This window comes from Mya arenaria, chromosome 2, assembly GCF_026914265.1.
Source record: "Mya arenaria isolate MELC-2E11 chromosome 2, ASM2691426v1".
Lineage (NCBI taxonomy): Eukaryota > Metazoa > Mollusca > Bivalvia > Myida > Myidae > Mya > Mya arenaria.
The window spans coordinates 61,361,070-61,382,866 of record NC_069123.1 but is presented as its reverse complement, the minus strand read 5'-3'; the positions used below and the strand labels follow the sequence as shown (position 1 = coordinate 61,382,866).

General features: G+C 34.6%; 1 protein-coding gene across 8 annotated transcripts in view; it reads left to right on the top strand.

Annotated features, from left to right (window-relative positions):
* The window catches only part of LOC128219190 (coiled-coil domain-containing protein 33-like), a 43,081-nt gene that overhangs the window by 4,042 nt on the left and 17,242 nt on the right, over nucleotides 1-21,797 (top strand). For 4 of the 8 annotated variants that reach the window (XM_052927003.1, XM_052927017.1, XM_052927024.1 and 1 more), the window contains 13 exons: nucleotides 3,416-3,772; nucleotides 6,057-6,226; nucleotides 6,375-6,541; nucleotides 6,804-6,934; nucleotides 7,330-7,439; nucleotides 8,206-8,310; nucleotides 8,557-8,648; nucleotides 9,041-9,161; nucleotides 9,928-10,060; nucleotides 11,808-11,941; nucleotides 12,905-12,934; nucleotides 14,673-14,744; nucleotides 17,698-17,994. In XM_052927003.1, coding sequence (XP_052782963.1) covers nucleotides 3,416-3,772; nucleotides 6,057-6,226; nucleotides 6,375-6,541; nucleotides 6,804-6,934; nucleotides 7,330-7,439; nucleotides 8,206-8,310; nucleotides 8,557-8,648; nucleotides 9,041-9,161; nucleotides 9,928-10,060; nucleotides 11,808-11,941; nucleotides 12,905-12,934; nucleotides 14,673-14,744; nucleotides 17,698-17,994 — 1,919 coding nt within the window. The other 4 variants (XM_052927051.1, XM_052927045.1, XM_052927032.1 and 1 more) reach the window with 4 other exon arrangements.

Below are 21,797 nucleotides of genomic sequence, written 5' to 3'. Positions count from 1 at the left end.
CATAATCTATTTTACTCAAAATACTAACTTTTGTGTGTCTTCCAAAATCAAAATTATTTTCATGTATAGAAAAAATATTTCTGAGGTGTAGCTTTGAAAGAAATATTGCCTTAAATTTCGTTTTTAAAATAGTTGGCATTTGAAGAAGGAAATTTTGCAAGGCAAGTCGATGAGCTTGCTTATGCAAAAAACAAAATTTCTGAATTATTTTACATTACCCAACATGGCTATGAGTGTTTGTATTTTAAATATTGTGGACGAAGAGTCGGTATGAACCATCTTGAACAAGGAACTTACATCATATTGGCCATTGTCAAACGCCTTAAGAGTAGTATTTACATTCCATAATTGTGGCTCCTTCTTTCAAAAGAAATGCATTGAAACTTACACTAATGGATTATAACAGATGCTTTGATGTGCAATAAATAGAAGAGTGTTGATCAAATTGTATGGTAGTGATCTGATCATGTTTATCCGATTGTCAATATTCGTGATAGAAATTGATTCAGATTTAATTTCATGAAATTCTAAACACTAGCGTTGTAAAAGTCTTTTATTGACTTGTATCACCATGTGTGAATTTTTGTGATGTGTATATTTACATCAATTTGGGGAGTAATAGCAAAAAAATTAGACTGTTTTTCGAGGTTGATGTTAAAAAAAAATAATCGGAAATTGATGTCCAGTTATAAGCAGTTGTATTTACATCAATTTGGGGAATAATAGCCAAAATAAATGAGACTGTTTTTCTAGGTTGATGTTCAGAAAAAAATAAATTGGGAAGTGATGTCCAGTTAAGCAGTTTGTCTGTTTTTAATGTTGAAAGTTGTTTTAGATAAGTAATGTCTAGTTGTCATTTGATTACTAATATTCCAACCTGTTCATTGTCATAAGGATTTTCTAACAAGCTAAGAGGACACTGGTAGTACTCTGTCATACACTCAACAAAGAATATAAAAAAACTTTAAATATGGTTATAGTGTGTCACAGTTTACTTATCAAATTAAAGCTGCACTCTCACAGATTGACATCTTTGACAATTTTTTAGTTTTTGTCTCAGAATCAGTAGATTTTGGTATCAATGCCTTCAATGCAGTCATATGAGATAACAAAAGAACAGATATTAATTGTTTAGGAAACTGTCGAAAATCTAATTCTTCTTAAAGTGTTAGTAACGCTTATAGCCATAAAACATCAGCTTTCGAACATGAATATGAATATCTGCGACCGGATGTTTTGTCAGCAGTCTTAATTCACTGGTTTGAAGACATTTACACAAAATTTGGCTTATTCCAAAATAAAAAAATAAAAAAGTTGTCTAAACAGTCAATCTGTAAATGATAAATGTTAATGATATGAAATATTGTTCTTTTTGGTTCACATTTTTTATGTGTTTTTTTTAAATAATTTAATTAATTGTACCCCATTTTGAAGCAGCGGTGGTATATTGCTTAGCAAATGTCTGTCGATAGGTCTTTAGATCAAACCTTTTTCAATTGATACATAGAGTATGCTTTGGCCTAAGATCCTCAAACTTGGTAGGGAGATTGGTCATGACAAGCAGATGACCCTTTTGATTTTATTGTCAGTAGGTCAAAGGTCATGCCTGTGGTGACCTTGAACGCAAAAAAAAATGTTTGTTTGTTTGTTAACTAGGGTGTGCTTGGCTTACAGTCCTCAAACTTGGGGAGGGGAGGTTGGTCATGACCAGCAGGTGACCCTTCTTGAGGTCATTTGGTAAAATGTCAAGGTTGTGGTGACCATGAACAAATAAATTGACTGATCAATACCTATATTTGGTATCCTCAGTGTGTCACATCCTTAAATTATCCCACAGACATTAAATGTAACATAAGTAATTTGCTGCCCTAAGGGTTGCACGGGTGTTTGACATATCTCTTGTGCTCGAATAATGAGAATAATCTGTCCCATAAGTCCCAATAAGTGGCTTTTGTCATGTGACTGTGACAGCTCTTGTTAAATCTTGTTTTAAGCCAGAATGTTTAACAAAAGGTTTTAGTATGGTGAAAATCAAGCGGGCCTGAAGATGCCTTAAACAATTCTGCATAAAAGTTTTCATTACAAGTCATACATTCAATAGTTTTTATCCAATTGTTATGAAACTAAATCAGAATACTTGTCTGTATCATGTCCTGTATAATTATGAATATAGGTCTCTTCAAGTCAAAAACTATGTTTCTAGGTCAAATCTTAGAATGAAAAAAATCCCCATTAAAATTTTAATAGTTTTTATCCAATAGTTACAAAACTTGGTCAAAAATCTTGTCTGCATGTTGTCTAGAACAATTATAAAATGGGTCCCAATCATCATTTAAGGTTAACCATTTCATATAACATACTACAGTTGAACCCCTTTAATCCGAAATCGTATGGACCAAAAAAAATAATTTGAAATAGCAATATTTCAGATTTACAATTTTCAGAAAATGACAGCGTTCGCGAATTATAGATGACGTAAAATATTAAGTTGTGAAGATGACAATGTTAGTTACCAATACGATACATTCTGTTTGAGTGATCTTTCATATACATATTTGTTACATTGTTGTTTAATGAATGACAAATAATTTGTTATTATACTTCTTTATTAAAATAATATTAAACATTTAAAACAAAATGACAACACATGTATGCATTCGGAACAAAGCACAGTTGGTTACCGGGCCCTTCTCTGGATTGTTTAATAGCGGGTCGAGTGAGCAATGCGGCGATCAAATATGATGGGATAGACATTTTTGAATGGTATTCAATTTGTGTTAACCAGTAAATACATACATACTACATCATCTAAATGAATCCCTCATTTTCTGACATTGATATTTGTAACATACGCGTGCTCAATGTCGCTCTTTAACAAGCTTTAATTGTGCTCCATCATCACCTCAAGCTGATGCCCTAGTGCAGTCACAGTATGGTGTGATAAACTATGAGATTAAATAAGGATTGTTAAAAATGTGTGAAATACCAAATCAGGATCATAATTTTTACTTGGAAATACGATTTTTTTCAGATTAGCAATTACGGATTAAAGATTAAGAATTTAGATAAAGAAGGAATAAAATCAGGACCAAAAAATAATTTCGAAAATTCGATAATTTCAGATAGACGGTGTTCGGAATAGCAGTGTTTAACTGTATTACCTAAATAATGCAAACAAAACAAATCAATATCATTCGACTTGCTGTTCTATAAACAACAAACAAATCCCAGTGCACAATTTTTTCTTCTACAAGTTGGACCTTTTTATCCTATCTTAATGACTTTTGACTAGAATATTTGAATCCATGACAAATAAGAAATAACCATAGTTCTGCTCTGTATTGATTGCTCCTTGTTTAAACTAGTATAGTACATGTATAAAAATATGGGGTTCGAAGTATTCCATATTTTTCAGGTTTCTTTAAGAATGACAAGAACTTTGATGTCTATATACTTGTGGAAGCTTTCACAACCGCTGACACAACCCAGGGCAAAGGTCGCAAGGTTGGAGAGGGCAAATTTGCTATCTATCCCCGCCCCAATGCCCCTCGCATGAAACTGTATGCCGAACCAGGGGAGGACTACTATAACTACACCAACGTGATGTCCCTCCTCCGAACTCACAGCACAGACAACATCACGATGCACTGTGGAAGAATTCGGAGCACCTACTCCATGCGTGAAATTGTCCCGCCCAAACCTAGAACCCCAGATACTCCACCACCCAGGCCAGTCCAGAAGACAGAAAGGAAGACACCAGCACCAACTCCGGGTAACAACAAGTAGTTGAATTAAAACATTATGAAAAAGGATTGAATATACATATTGCAGATTTAGTGCAAGATGGTTATAACTTAATGTAGATAAAAGGGATGGAAACAAGTATCCGACTACTCCATTGATCGTCTGAGTACCAGAGTCCTAATTCACTACTCGAGTATTCCAAAAAACAAAATGTTTAAAATTCACCAAATAAACGATTTTCAGATGACATATAGGCAATGTTACTATACTGGCGTGTTGGCAATAAGACAATGTCGCTCCAATTTCCGCCATGTACACAAATGACCAATTGACCCTAAAAATTAAATGACAGTTGTTGATGAAGTAAAACATTCTGTCAAAAAAGGGCCCTAATTTAAAATAAGCACTGATGCTAATCAACTAAGTTTTGATATTGTTGACCAATTAGTGAGTTTTCACCAAAAAATGCATGTTGACAATCAAATTAGGAAAGACTGCTATGACCACCCATGCACATGGTACATGAACTATACTTACATGAACTTGTATCCCCGAAAACCAATACAAATTTAACAAGTAATCGAGTACTCGATCAGAAGATTGTCTGAGTAAACGAGTACCAATTTTACTACACATCGCCATCCCTTTTAGATAAAAAAGGCATTATAACAGTCTTGTGTTAAGCCCTCGATGTATACATATACCTTCATTGTCTTGGTATTTCTAATTACAAAACAGTACCTAGTTATGTAGAAATAAAAGGCGTTGTAACAGTCTTGTGTACAGCCCTCGATGTATACATGTATGAGAGTCATTAAAAAAGTATGTAGACACTGTCAAATTTAAGTTTCCTCAATGTCTGATCTTAGCCAAATTTTGCTGCAATACTTTCAAAAGTAAATAGTAATGGCAAAATAATTCTTGTAGAAATATATTCAATATTATTGGATATAAGGTCGCTACAGTAACCCCCAATTAGGTAGTAGTGCGCATGCAACCAATATGGCCTTTATCAAAGATGGGTAGATTTCAGGGGTCTGTATTTTTCGAAAATGCGCGAAAAATCTTATATCCGCGTATCGACATTACATCATCTTCCATACCAAACTGTGATGTAATACTTGCAACCGTTGTTGAGATATTGTTTATCATAATAGATTATTGGGTTTTCAACGTAAATTTTAATGACATCAAGTGAAGTAACAGAGCAGTGCGCCATGATAAAACGTGCGTGGTAATCAGAAATACGGAAGAAAAGGAGAAGCGCGTGCGTCTGTCAAGGTCGTGTCTAAAACGCCACACCAGGGAAGGGGACATCTTCATCAACAGGATCGTAACCGTGGACGAGACTTGGCTATACCATTTTGATCCAGAATCCAAACAACAATCATCAGCATGTAAACCATCCTACCTCTGCTAAAAGCAATGGTCAGGAAGTCATCCCAAAAGAACATGTTCATATTCTTTATGGATATCCACGGGATGCTCCTCGTGCATGCAGTACCTGTAGGGCAGACACTGAATGCGGAATATTATTCAACGAATATAATGGTTTATTTTTCACATCATATATCATTAAAGTGTGACTTAATTAAATTAATAAGATTTAAAAACATCTTCATTTAAATTAAAAATAATTGGTTTGTGATTTCGAGATATGCTATATTTATTCTTTTGTTTCGTATTTCACTTTTTAGATTACACAGTGTGACCTGATCCTCCCAATATCGAAGAAACGTCCAGGGACGGACATTGTAGATCTTCTGCTTCATCAGGACAACGCCCCAGCTCACTATGCAGCATCTTCTACCCTCGAGCTGGAGATCTTGGGACTAGGGAGAGTGGAGCATGCACTTTATGGCCCAGATTTAGGGACTTTAAAGTGTTTCTTACTGTTAAAGCTGTGTTGTGCAATTGCTTATTTGATACCTCGGATAAGTTTTGCACTTCGTGTCCTGTGACGTTGGTGATATTACTGTGTGCCATGGTATCTACATGTGTATATGTTATCTTACAGCAGTGGTGATAATACTGAAATTTTGGGTATTAAATCAGTACATGTAGTTCTGCGTTATATTCATTGTGTTTTTATTTATCTTACAATTTGCAAAGCCAAACTAATAGTCTACTTAATTTTTTAATGGTATTAATTTTTTTAATGGCCCTTGTATATAACTCCATTGTCTTTGTAGTAATAGCAACACGAAACCTGTTTTGTCAAAATCCATAATTAATCTGACTTAAACAAATTATTTCAATTTTGTTTTACTGCCACAATTCTCAAAATGTTCATATTGATAAAATCTCCCCAGTGGACAGCCAACCAAACACTGGTCGTATGTCCAAACTTCTGAAGCCTGCAGACAACCGTGTGCCAGACAGACGCCCTGCTTCGCCCCCCAGCTCATGGGGTGAGAACCTCTCCTTAGATCTCAACCTACCCAAGTCCCCACCACTCCCACCGGCTGCTGACGGGAAAAAGGTTAGGACTTGCTTCATTTGAGTGGTCTTGTTTTCCTATTATTAATTCATTTTCAACTGTAATGGTGTTTCAATTTTGGGTGTAAAGTTATTGCATAATATATTGAATTTAATTGCAAGATTTGCAAAACAATTCTGTATTCTTTCAGCTTGATGAGAGTCCTAGATCAGATAATGACAAGGGGACATTTTCCACAGACAAGAGTTACCGGCATGTTGCCAACCAGGGAAATGAACTCATAGAAGTAATTTTGCATGGGGCCAGTAGCCTCCCTTTAAATCCAGAGGGTCATGTCCCACTACCTTATGCCGTAGTGTAAGTAAATCCTGTATTTATTACAAATTTGTTATACCCACTTGGAAGGTGTAATAAGTTTAAAAAACAAGAATTTATTACTGTTTCTAAATTTTCAAAGTAGTTACTATGTCTATCAGCGTTTTAAATTCTTCTTAAATATGCTGGGGGAAAAAGTGTCATTAACAACAGTTAGAAACAGGTCACAGTTTTGAATTGTTCCTATGTATACAAATAATCATCTTAATGTTCTCAGTATGGTGACATGCATTTTCGTTGCCAGTAAGACGAAGACAGGAGAAGATAGGAACAAGAAGTCCCCCGCAGTAACCCACTCCACTCGCCCTACCCACACCCCGTCATGGGAGGAGATGGTCTCAATACATGTGGATGAAAAACAGGCCCAGGATGAAGGTTTAGTTTATACTGATTTCATAAAGAGTTCAATTGTGAAAGTTGAGATGAGTCCCCCATGAGTGTTTTTTGACATGTAGAAACCAGCACTGGTGGCCCTTTTGAGATCCCATACAAATGTTCCTGTTGATGCGATGAAGCCACAACCTCTTGACTGCTTTACTTTATGAATCCAGTTCTTCGTGAAGAAAAAATGTTATCTAAAAAATAACAAATTAATGATGTTTGCTCTTCTTAGAGTTACAATATCTAGCAATAAGAAAGTTTAATTTTTACTCTAACTTGCATTATCTAGTGTTTTATTGAAACATGTCCATTCAAGTTGTACCTGTGATATCTTTTACATATTCGATGAATGAATGACTGTTCAGCCATTACGTTTCACTGTTTTGTAGAGATGGTGGTGAGTGTTGGTGATGCAGCGTCAGGCAAGGGCCTTGTTAATTACCGCATGCCCGTCTCCTACCTGACTCCCTTTCATCAGTACCATCTAGAACTCAACATGGTGAGTGACCCTTTATACCCCTGGTAGTACTGGCCCCTGAAGATGGTTGAGGTTGTTGGTGACGTGGAGTCAGGCAAGGGCCTTGTTAATTACCGCATGCCCGTCTCCTACTTGACTCCCTTTCATCAGTACCATCTAGAACTCAACATGGTGAGTGACCCTTTTTACCCCTGGTAGTACTGGCCCCTGAATATGGTTGTGATTGTTGGTGACGTGTAGAGGCAAGGGGCTTGTGCACTGTCACATACTCATCTCAAACTTAACAACCTTTCATCAATACCACCTGGGCCAATGATTACAAACAATCTGAAGTCTGAGTCTAGATTCCGACTTAGATAAAGCACTTCTATTAAATTGCAGAGTCATCTTCAATGTGTTGGTTTTTCAAAATTAATTGTTAATTGTTAAACAATCAGTAATAAAATTCCGTAATTTTCATCAGTAATACTCAACTGAAAGGAAGTTCACTAAGAAATGATGAATTGAAGTTTCATTACCGGAGTCTGAACTCAGATTTGAGACTGTTTGTCATCATGGGCTCAGGAAGCCAACAGGGTGAGTGACCCTTTATTCACGTTGAGAACTCGCCTCTATAGATGATGGTGAGTGATGCGGGGTCAGGCTTAGGGCTTCTCCTCTACCGTATGGCTACCTTCTATTCTAATCCCTTTCATCAGTACGACCTGGAACTCACCAAGGTGAGTTTAAAGTGAACACTTTACTGAAAATGACTGTAATACACATATTTTTTCTGCCATTGTTTCAGCCTGCGAAAGGTATCCCATCCGGGATTAAGACGTTTGCAACAGTCACCCGTAAACTGCCCCGCCTACCTGCAGACCCTGCCTGTCCTAACTATTTAGCACTGGAGGTTGGTTTGTGTGCACTATATTTTATTAGTTGGATGTGCCTGTATTTTATCATAATATTCCAGTCTGATAATTTCAAGTACATATTTTTTTTCAGTCTCATAAGTTTTCTTTAAAATAAAGGTTAAGCCAGTCTGGAAGAGAAAAAATGACCATTTATTTAAAGTTTCCAATTGAAATTCTTAAAATCTTCTGCAATGAAAAAAACAATATATTGTGTATCTCTGTTACATGTGTGTTGTCTCTAGGTGCTGTTGATGGGTGTTCAGCGGCAGATCAAGACCCCGTTGGGACCCCTGATAGCTGTAGCCAGGATCGTACCGGACTACTACAACTACAAGTAAATGTCTATATTTCCCAAGGGGTGTTTTATTTTTAGAAGTGCATTCTTCAAACTTAAAAAAATACACAAATTAACTCTTTTGTCTATACAATGATAGTTTGAATTGGGTGATAGAAGCCAGATTTAGAAGAAAAGCGCTTTACCAAAGAGTTATAAAGAATGAAGTACCAGTGACCAGTCTCTGATTTGACAAGGGCTAATAATTTGGTTACAATCTGATTTGCCACTACATGTGTAAAACATGTAAGGACACATTCTTTATTGCAACTGATCCAATCCAGAAATCAATTTAAAGAGTAAAAGTAATTGAACTCTTCAGGGTATTTATTCAACTGTGAGTGTGGATATGTTGAGGAATAGTTTTGTACTGGATCATTGACCTGTTTCAGGAGTGACAACCTGTTGAGCCATCCCCGCAATGCGGGCGTGGTCATGGAAAGTATCACCTTCCCTTCTGCCCACCCGTCAAACTTTGTTGTCACAGAACGCTCACAACACGGACACCCACAGGTGAGGATGTAGCCCTTTGGGTCATGATCATGCTGAAAATCACTCAGCATTTTTGCAGTCCCAAGTTAAAATTACCTGATGCTGTCAATGTAATTTTGCATTACCTCTGATATAAGGAAATTTCTAACAAAAGTACATTTAACTTTGTAGTAAAGCGTGGAAAATTGTTTGTTTCAGGTTTCCCAACCTACACTATTTTTGCCCTGACCCTATACTTTTTTATTTCTTTGAGATTTTTTTTATCATTTGTTTCATTGTAGCTCACCTGAGCACAAAGTGCTCAGCATGAAGTATTGTGATAGGGTGATTGTCCGTCTTCCGTCCATCATTAAAATTTTCCTTCAAAACTCTCCTCCTAAACATCTCGGAAAATTTCAACCAAACTTCATAGGAATGTTCTTTGGGTGGTCCTCTTCCATATCCCTTCAATAAAAGTGCTTCCATGCAGAACTATTTGTAATGGCAATCAAAAGGGAAAACTTTGAAGATCTTCTTCTCAGAAATCGCTCGCCTGATTATGAAATAATTTCACCAAAATGTTTAATGGATGACCCTGAACCAAATTCCATCAACCCATGTTGATCCAAAAAAGAGCATGGCTGCTGGGGGATGGGGCTTCTTTTCACTATTAATGTCTATATGGAAATCTTGAAGTCTTCTCTTAAGAATTGGCTGGCACAATTTCAGAATAATTTCACAGAAATTTTCCTAAGGTCTTTCTGTAAATGAAGTGGTTATGAATTTGTCTTCACTCTTATATTTCAAGTTAAGCCTTCCTGGAGGCCCTGATACCCAGCCTGTGTGGAACCATCCGTACCTGTTTGTGGAACACCGGGACAAAGCCACACTCTTCACACCCGGGGCAGCGCTGGTCATAGAGTACTACGTTGCCTCTAAAAGTAAGTTATACTTTACCACCAACATACAACAATGTTTTTTTTACTGCTCTTGCTATCAGTTTTATGTGGTTTCAAAAAGTTGAAGAAGTCTTTGATATGTTTTTTCCTGTCTTGTTAAGGTATAATGACTGGTTTTGGCAAAAAAAATATGTTTATGATTTCCTTGCCTCAAAATAATAAGGTGAGCTGTATTTTGGTGGTTATATCGTGACTGAATATCATTGTCACCCTTCAAAACAGCATTACTTGGTCTAGATTTACGTTAACTAGAGCACTCTATTATAAACACAATACATTAAGGGGTATTTCCAAATCAAGAAACTACGTAAAAGATGTACACGAATTTGGAAAAAAATAATGATCAGAAAGAAGTTGTCATTTGACAATAACAAACATTAGGTGGGTGGAAAACTATTCAGTCAGTTAACTGGAAACAGAGACATTTTTTGTTCAAAGAAAAATGCTGTTTTACTTTCAGACTTAGTGTTCTTCCAATATAAAAAGAATTAAGTTCATATCCAGGTTTTGCATATCAGATCACTTATTAATTTGTATTATATCTTGATTTTATGACGTCATAAAAGGTTCCAACATCATTACCAATTTATGCACAGGGGAAAGAATCTACTCTGTATAGAGGCTAGGAAAACATAGAATTGGTTTGCTTCTGCCTCCTTTGATTTCATGAGATTTTTGTGCATTTAATATATTTGTGTTTCTAGTAAACCATAATGTCGACAGGAACAGTAAGTATGATTGTGGTTGTTAGTAACATTTAGTCTACTTATGATTCATTTTCAGGTTATTGTGTGAATAAAAGGTACACCCAAACATACTTTCTAGGTATAACATAATCCTTACCTTAAATAATGTTCATTTTGTTGAACTAATTGTACCCCACAAAACAAAGGTTGTAGCTTTTAAGGAGTGAATTACCAAAGACAATAACTCATGAAATGGGATTGACTGATTTGAATAATGTTTGGTACATGGGTTTAACACCATAAAATGACATATGTTATGTGATTATTTCCAAATGGTGTTTCCTGTGTCCAGGTGGTGTGCGGGTGTGTTTGTCACTCCAGTAACACGTCAAGTTGTTGTTGTTATTACCTATGCTAACGGACAATAATAAAAAGCCAATGAACTCCTCACCTACAAGTAACTGTTGATAAGGAAGAATATTATCATGTTTTTAACATGCGCAGTTTGATTGCAGTGTTTGTAATAACATAATTAAATTAACTTTCTTCATAATTATGGTTTTGTGTGTTATGGGTGTTGGTGTTGGCCAGGTAGGATGATCTTTTGGACTGATGTATAAATATAAAAAAATAGAACATATTGTCAATATTGGAATATTTGGAAATGAAAACGAAACTCGTGACACAACTGAGTATGCCTTTATCTGGTGTTAGTGATGTCTCCCTCTCATCCAACAAGTTCAATATGAAACAAAGTTTAAGCTTATGTGTTTTTAGAAGAAAAAATGGTGTTGTTTATCAATCTTGGTGTCAGCGTTGGCTTGCACAAACTTTGAACTAAGTCATTACCAAATTTTTTTCAAGATATTCAAATGAAACTTGGTGCACATGTTGCACGAGACAGTATGCACATGTTCAACAAGGCCCATAACTCTGGCTTTGTTATAATTGTTGAGTAATTCCCCTTTTTAACCGACAAACAACAGATGAGTGTTAGTGTTAGCTGGTATTCTTGTCGATATTCTCTTCCAAATTCCCTTCAGCAATGCCGGACCAGTTCTGGCGTATGCAGTCACCTGTGGCGTTCTCAGCCATCCTCATGGATGAAGACATGTACAAGAACCTGACCGAGGATAACGCCAAGCTAGGTCTCCGTATTAACGATGTTCCTGTTCAGGTATGGAATGGGAGGAATTATATTTCGAGATATTAAGTGATCTTCTACAAAATTATTGCCTTAATTATAGTAATCATCCTGTCCATCTGTCTGTCTGTTTACATTTTTATGTTTTTTTGTGAATATCTTTCAACTGTTGGGGATATCCAATTCAAATTTTCTAAACTTCCCCATAGTAATAATAGGCTCTTTTGTGACAAGAAATGAAACCAATGCTTAAATATTGTCATATTTGTTTCCCTTTGTATACTAAGAAATATGACATTTTTTATGCTTTTGTTAATAACTTAAAAACTTTTAAGGATCTTAAAGACGAATTTCCGTTCCTTGTTAGTGGTTATTATATGCTCTATCATAGCAAGTTATGTAACTTATGCTTGAATTTTGTCACATTTGTAAACTTAGAAATTATGACATTTTTTAACTTAAAAACCTTTTAAAACAAGTTCAAACTTTCCCTCAGAACAAGTCAATAGATGGAAAGCAATACATTTGTCAAGGGTGTCATGCCACACTTATCAAAAATAAAACGGCTGCTACTGCAGTTGAAAATAACTTAATACATTGCTTTAAATTGCACCCCCTTTCAAATATGCTACCATTCAGGACCATTATCACTCCTGTTATGACTCTAGTTTTATTAATTTCATTATAATTTTGAAGACAGGCATACTAGTCTCTGCATTCTACAGTGCCATACATGTACATTACCTCTAGGTCATGGCCACAACATACTAACCCGCGGGAATGAGTCATGACCACAATATCAAAAAAATCACACATGTGACGTCACCTTTATGCAACCCTAACATTCAGAGAGAAATGAGGGACTTGTATTTTTAAGTCTTCTTAATTCTTTTATGCTAAAAATTAAATACATGTAATACTTTGCATTCATAATGTGATATTCTCATTGCATCAGATAGATAATGATGTTATGTTTCAAACTGCCAACATTTACAGTTATACAACAACCCCATGTCAAATAGGGAGGTATGGAGGACTCATTTAAACTTGCATAATACAGATTAATGCCTCAACTAATGTTATAACAGTAGTTATATTAGCAGTTGATAGTTTTCAGAAACCTTTGCTCCTGTACAGATAGGTAGACATACATAATTATAGATGTTAGGTGTATAGAAATGTTGTAGGTGCATCTGTTTGTTGCCAACAAGGTTCTTTTTGTTAATTTAACTAACCAAGTATAGATTAGAGTTCAATTGGCCTTCCTTGATTGGCCGACACTAAAATGCAAACACCAAGTATATATGCTACCTTAATGTAAACACCAAGTATATATGCTACCTTAATGCAAACACCAAGTAAATATGCTACCTTAATGCAAACACCAAGTATATATGCTACCTTAATGCAAACACCAAGTAAATATGCTACCTTAATGCAAACACCAAGTATATATGCTACCTTAATGCAAACACCAAGTAAATATGCTACCTTAATGCAAACACCAAGTATATATGCTACCTTAATGCAAACACCAAGTATATATGCTACCTTAATGCAAACACCAAGTTAATATGCTACCTTAATGCAAACACCAAGTATATATGCTACCTTAATGCAAACACCAAGTAAATATGCTACCTTAATGCAAACACCAAGTATATATGCTACCTTAATGCAAACACCATGTAAATATGCTACCTTAATGCAAACACCAAGTATATATGCTACCTTAATGCAAACACCAAGTAAATATGCTACCTTAATGCAAATACCAAGTATACGAGTATATGCTACCTTAATGCAAACACCAAGTAAATATGCTACCTTAATGCAAACACCAAGTATATATGCTACCTTAATGCAAACACCATGTATATATGCTACCTTAATGCAAACACCAAGTAAATATGCTACCTTAATGCAAACACCAAGTATATATGCTACCTTAATGCAAACACCAAGTATATATGCTACCTTAATGCAAACACCAAGTATATATGATACCTTAATGCAAACACCAAGTATATATGCTACCTTAATGCAAACACCAAGTATATATGCTACCTTCAACTACTTACACTAGTTTAACAAGTAAGCCTTGGTGGAAAAAATAAACTACTGAAATATACCATTAACTATTTTCTGTCAGAATCGATCTATGAAAAAAGAATGGATGAACAGAAAATCTGAAAAATACTCAATTGTCATTGGCCTACACTAAAATGCAAACACCAAATAGAGCTACCCTTCGGTAGAGTGTTGTTCTGAACTAAAGATGAATGTGTTTTGTCAACTTGTTAATAGCAAACCCTTTGAGCTCAATGGCATGAATTACTATAAAGTCGGAGTAGATAATAAATTCTACTTTATTCATCTTATGTTTTAGACGCTCATTCCAGGGGAAGAGGTAAACGTTGTGAAAATAAACAGAGTGTTTTTGATGGGAAATGGTGTTTTGTGTAGAAATGACATTTATGCATGCATGTGTAATGTTTTATTGCTCTAACACTAGAAATTGAATGTCGCACTTGCACTAACATACACAGATTTCATTAAATGCTTCTTTTAATTGATTCAAAAATATTCAAGTGTATGAAATATTTGTTGTAATGTTTGTATTGCTGTCCTGACTATGTTTTGCTCATATCTGTGTTTTAACTTGTGTAAAATCTATAGTTGAGTCAACTTGAGTGTAATTGCATTGACAAGTATTCAGTTCTCAAAATATTCATGAATATTAAAGGTGTTGTTTGTTCTCCAGGGTTCAAACATGTCCACCATTGATGGTCGACGGCCTACTGTGGGTGTCGTTCTTCGACTTATTACCACTGAGGTTTGTATGTCTTGTATATAATACTGAGAGTACATTTTCTGTATAAAGTATATAATATTGAGGCTACATTTTTGGTATAAAGGTTATGATATTGAGGTTACGTTTACCATATTAAGCATTAAATTTTGAGCTTACATTTACTGTATTAAGTATATAACATTGAGATTACATTTACTGTATTAAGTATATAACATTGAGGTTACATTTACCATATTAAGTATATAACATTGAGGTTACATTTACTGTATTAAGTATATAACATTGAGGTTACATTTACTGTATTAAGTATATAACATTGAGGTTACATTTACTGTATTAAGTATATAACATTGAGGTTACTTTTACTGTATTAAGTATATAACACTGAGGTTACATTTACTGTATTAAGTATATAACACTGAGGTTACATTTACTGTATTAAGTACTGTAAAATCATTAATGTTCGTGGGGCATTAATGTTCGTGGTTTTCGTGGGTTGGGTGATCCACGAATTCAAGATCCTACGAAATATTGACCCTTTATTCCCTTTTTCAATTGCCAAGTTATGTACATACTCTAGTTTATTCGTTACGGAGGCCGCAGTACACATCGTAAATATCCGTCTAACTGTATATCTTACTATCATTTTTTTTAATATATTATATCAGCCTTTAACAAATAATAAATCAAATCATTTTAATGTGTTTTTATGAAACAAATGACAGAAGCACGTGCCTTAACATGTGCTGTTCATTAAAATCTCCAGGTTTACAAAATGTGAGTGATGAGTGTTGGTTCTCAATTTTATTTCTTTAATGAAATAATTAATCGATTACATTAGATGTTACTGAGCACCCAATGTGACAATGTACAAAACAAAGCGTTCAATATACTTATTAAACAAAAACGTGGAAATAAATATTGAAATGAGATGGTATTCAAAAGTAAATGAATTTGTAAACATCAGCTATCTTTAGGGATTGTTTACTCAAATATACGGACCTTCTTGGTGTTTTTACAGTTTACAAAATTCTTAATTGGCATTCAATGGCTTCGTCTATCTGTATTAAGGATCAGGGTACATCTTCTTTTATGACCTTAATTTCCAATTAAATCGATAATTGACATGGATATATGCACTAATTGGCATGTTGTACCACTTTAGAGAGGGTCATAAACCGAGTGATGTAGACAGTGGAAATCACGGGCCAGCGCATGGAATGCAGTCGATCTAGGACGATCGCAATTTCGATTTTATTTTTTTTTCAAAAACGAAAAACCATGAATTCAAGTACCCACGAAATTGTAATTTTTCGGCAAACCACGAAATTTCATGCCGACGAATATAAATGATTTCACAGTATAAAATTGAGGTAACATTTTCTGTATAAAGTATGTTATATTGAGGTTCGTAAATCTGGTATTAAGTATATAATATTGAGGTCAATTACTGAATTAAGTATATAATATTTAGGTTACATTTTCTGTATTAAGTATATAATATTGAGGTTCTTAAATCTAGTATTAAGTATATAATATTCAGATTACACTTTCTGTATTAAGTATATTATATTAAGGTTACATTTTCTGTCTTATTAAGAGAAACAAAATTAAATACATAAAAGAAAATATTTCAACTGATTTTTTTTCAAGCCTGCTTGCGGTGAGCAAGACATAGTTGTCACAATGGTGGTTCCATTTATCTTCGTCTGTGCATCCATCTACTTACACTGAACTTTGTCTAGGCTGTATCTTGACCATGCATCATAGAATTAAAAAAACAAACTTGCCATGAAGGTTCACCATGATGAGATGGCGTGTTGTGCACAAGATTAAGGTCTGGATTCAGAGGTCAAGATCAAGGTTAGAGGTCAAAGATTGAAATGAACCTTGTCCCAGCCAGTCTGTATCTTGACCATGCATTATAAGATTTTCAATGAACTTGCCATAAAGGTTCACCATGATGAGGCAGCATGTCCCGAACAATACCCTGGTCAAGGTCAAAATTAGAGGTCAAAAATTGACATGATCCTTGGCTTGGCCATCTTGACCATGCATTATAGGATTTCCAAAAAACTTGCCATGAAGGTTCACAATGATGAGGTGACATGATGCCCACAAGACCCAGGTTGGAACCTCAAAGATCAAAGTCACACTAAGAGGTCAAAGGTTGAAATGCTCATTGTCCAGCCTTTCATTAAAGAATTTTTAAAAAACTTGCCATGAAGGTTCACCTGTTGAGCAGCTTGTCAGGCGCAAGACCCAGGTCTGTACCTCAAAAGTCAAGGTGAAAGACCAAAATGAGTACTGATGATAGGAATGGTCTAGAATGATCCTTATCCCGGCTGTAAATTAACCATGCATTATAGGATTTTCAAAAAACATCCCATAGAGGTTCACCATACTAAGGCGTAGTGTCACAGGTGTCATGTTTTGTTCAACTCCATGTTATTCTGTGTTGTATGGAAGAGCATTATGTCTGTATCAAAGCCTCTTTCAACAGGCTTGATTGTCACCATTTTGCATCTGATTTTTAAGGACCATTAATAAGGATAACACATATTGTGTCATAATAAAGTTGCTTCCCTTTGCTTGCATTTCATTTTTAGAAGTTGCTTTTCAGTCAAATCAAGTGGAAACTGAATTGAGAGTTTGCCTATTGAAAAGATGTTTGAATGTGTCTCCTATTGAAAGTGTGTATCATTATCATTATGAGGATTCGGTGCTTAAACTTTATTTGTATGAAAATGATGATAACCCAAATTTTATTAAAACATGCTATATAAATTTTAAAATATAACTTGATTTATTTCTTTTAGTGAGCTTAATCCAAAATACATGCATACAACTGATGTTTTGCCATTTCATTTCTCTTAAGACCATTGCATACGTTCAATATAAGTGCATATACATGTGAATAAAAATCATTGGATACAATAGCCATTTACATGATGGAAATATTGATTTATTATAGACACCAGATTCTATGGTAGCAGTTAGCAACCTTGATGCAATTCCCACGTTAGACCTATACCCACCCTCGGATGTCCCAGACTATTACCGTGGCGACTCTCCGGAGGTTCTTAACATTGAGACAGGTCGCCCACCTGCTGCCACCCAGATGCCTGAGACACCTCTCTCGCCCGCTCGTACACCGAAAACCCCGCCAGACTACAGAGACGGGTACCCCAGAGGTCGAAACAAGAATGATGATAATGATAAAGATCGGGGGAAATATGTGTTACACAGGATAAAGAAACGGCCACTAAGTGTAAGTGTTGAAGCTATTATAATATATATTAAAGATACCAGACCAGTTGTCTGTCCTAGATTGATTAAATGTTTTATCTCTTTACTGTCAGACTAGAATGCTTCAGTAAAAGCTCTGCTCATCATTTTGAGCTTGACTATTCAAAGAATTAGGAGAGATGTACTACTCACCCTGGCGTTGGCGTTGGCATTGGCGTCACACCTTGGTTAAGGTTTTGCATATAAGCACCTTTTAAGTCATTATCTCAGTAAATACATCATTAATTGCATTGAAACTTTGAATATGTATTCCCAACTATCTAACCTGCTAAATTAATGAAGTTAGATAACACTTATTTGAATATAATACAAATAATGGGCCTGTATTATCTGACTTAAAAATTCTGGTTAAGATAAGGTTTTGCATGTAAGCACACCAAGGTTAATATCTCAGCAACTTCTTGATGTATTGCATCGAGACTTTATACAATGGTACTCAACCATCCAACCTACTAAATTAGCCAAGTTAGATAACTTTAGTTTGCATTTAATGCAAATATAATTGCCCTTTATTATCCGACTTAGAAATTCTGGTAAGTTTTGCATGTAACCACATTTAAGTCAATATCTCAGCAAATAAATCATGTATTGCATTGAAACTTTAGATATGTGTTCACAACTATCTAACCTACTAAATTAATGAAGTTAGATAACACTTTTTTAAATATAATGCAAATTATGGGCCTTTATTATTTGACTTAGAAATTCTGGTTAAGGTTTTACATGTAAGCACACATAGGTTAATATCTCAGCAACTTCTTGATGTATTGCATTTAGACTTTATACAATGGTACTTAACCATCCAACCTACTTGAATAACCGAATTAGATAACTGTATTTTGCAAATAATGGCCCTTTATTATTGGACCTAGAAATTCTGGTTAAAATTTTGCATGTAACCACATTTATGTTAATGTCTCCGCAAAAACATCATGTATTGTATTTCCATCAAGTCTGTATTTCATTAAAGGCTGAATGTTATTGAATTTTACACAATTTGCAGGCATTGTTCTAATCTAATTTAACAGTGATCCATGCATGTTTCGCCAAATTTTTTCAATCCTTACACTAAAAAGCAGCGGATTGGTCGAGGGCGCTGTCTCTGTGACAGCTCGTGTTTCATCTTAGATTGGATTTATTGGCCTATGTTCTAAGCAAGGGCAATAAGCAGGGGGTTGGCATTCTTCACTCCCTAATAATAAGCCCATTTATTGTGACCTGTGTCTGAGATGTTATAGACGCTTCTTGTCAGTTTAGTGTTTTATATTAAAACAGTTTAAAAAAAATTCATAGCCATAGTGTTTGCGTCACTCCAAAACATGTATTGCTATGATATGGAAACCAGTCAAGTTAACCGAATGTAACTTGATATCATAATGAACTTGTTTCATAAATACATATATAATGCATATATTTATATGTGGAAAGTACTATCACTCTAGCTAAAAAGTTGGGTAGGTTATGTCCTTGGATCTTTTTAGAAATACAAACAGTGGTTTAAACTAGCACAAGCCCACAGGACTTGCACTAGTAAATTACTTTCTCAAAAACTGGATTTTATATAGAAGGGCTTGTTGAAAGATTTCAATGCCAGGCAATAGTGTCAGAATCAGGAGTTGTTCATCCGAAGGCTCATTTTGATAATGGAACAGTTAAAGCAGTGTTTGCATTTTCTATTATTAATTATCCGAGATTGAAAAATGATTAATTTAATATTGATAATTTTCATGCTTGTACAAACACTTCACTCTTTGCATTTTGGCTTCATTATTTAAAAACTACAAATTGATAATGCATTTACTCACTTGAGAACTTTGAGGGAACTGTCTGTTTTAAAATAACAAAAATACAATATACTGGAAAAACAATAACTGGTATTTTTCAATAATCGATTAAGGCAAAGTCACTATTGATGGTCACTGATGTTGACCTTTCCAATCGATTTCCATATATAATGGATAATCAGAACAACACTAGTTTGCATATTATACATGTGTTATTCTTGTTGCATTAATAGAATTAATTAGATTTTGCATTAAGCGATATAATCATATACCATCATAAAATGTATTGAAGTATTATAATTGACCATTGCAATCAGCCACTGCCTGCCTATACCAGATTTATATACGAGTATCCACCGCCCACTCCAAGTCAGGTATCAGGTTTATTTGATGTGTTGACATTGTTAAAGCTGCACTCTCACAGATTTACAGGTTTTGACATTTTTGTATTTGTTTTTGTCTCAGAATCAGCTGATTTTGGTATCTATGCCTTCAATTCATTCATATAACATAACTCACAATAGAACAGACCTCAATTGTTTGGAAAGCTACTGAAAATTCCATTTATTCTTAAAGCATTAGTAACGCTTTAAGCCACAAATCATCAATTTTCTAAAATAAATTAGGAAAAACTGCTATCTGATTTTTGGTCAGCAGTCTGGTATCACTGATTTCCAGACATTTACGCAAAAATTGGCTCATTCCAAGACAAAATTTTTTAAAAAGTTGTCATAACGGTCAATCTGTGAGAGTGCAGCTGTCATGTTTTGATTGTTTTTTTTTAAACGTTTTGATTTTATTAATTACTTTCTGTTTGTCCTTAACCCTCTAGGACCATTTTATAATAGCCATTCATAACAGTGTGACAAGTTCCTTAATAGGGTTATTCATATTTTTGGTGAAAGTTAGAGTTGTTCCCCTTTTTAAGCATTTTCATATTTAACCTGAATGTAAAAGTTTGTGTATAACTGGAGTCCCAACATGTATTTGTCCAGCTGCAGACTTTAAAGTTTATAAAAGAAATGAAAATAATTGCTACTAATCAATCATTTTACATAAGTACATAACATACATAAGAAAATTGTTATGAATCCTTGTGTAATTAAATGGTTAAATTTGAAAGCACATAACCACGACTAACTATACATTCATTCACTTGAATAAGACGTAGCCGATATGTAAATGAAATCTCAGTTATTCAGCTTTTCAGTGGACATTTTCCATTCAAGATTGTTTACCCTAGTTACGCTATATGTCAATATCTTTTTACCTCCTTTAAAGCTTTCTAGTGTTTGATAACAGTGGGGTCGCAACTGATGTACTTTTCTATTTGATATCTTCACATTTAATTCAATTTTGCTGTTTATAAATACCCACACAAGCTTTGAAAAGATTATCATCCTTTCCAGTAGATGGTATTTATAAGTTAAGAAAAACATATTTGATTTGAAAATGCAATTTAGACCACTTATGTTATGCTTTCTTTCTTATTTCCTCATTGTTTGCAACAACGTGTGATACATATACTAATTCTAATCCATTTAAATCTTGAAAACTCTCTAGTAGTATGGTCAAATGTGGACAATATTTGGCAAAATACCTGAAGCCCCATGCCATGTTTGGAGTATTGGATTATAAAGCGACCACTTCATTCAACATACTAGGTTATCTTCTGTAATTAACTAAGGCTGTCTTACAGGAAATGATCAAATTATTGATTATTGATTGAGAGAAAATCTGAAGATCAGTCTGGATTTATTGTAGTATAAGACATACGTTTTACAAATAAAGAATTGTCTGTGTTTGTAAATACTTAGAGAATACTGTGGATAAACAGTTAAATTGTCAAAATGGCTACAATGTATTACAGACCCTATACAGCCGAGGTAAGAATTTAAAAGGATATTTATTCCAAGATAACATTTAAATTGAAATTGTATCTCCCATGATCACAAGATAATCACTGTTGGACATGGACAAC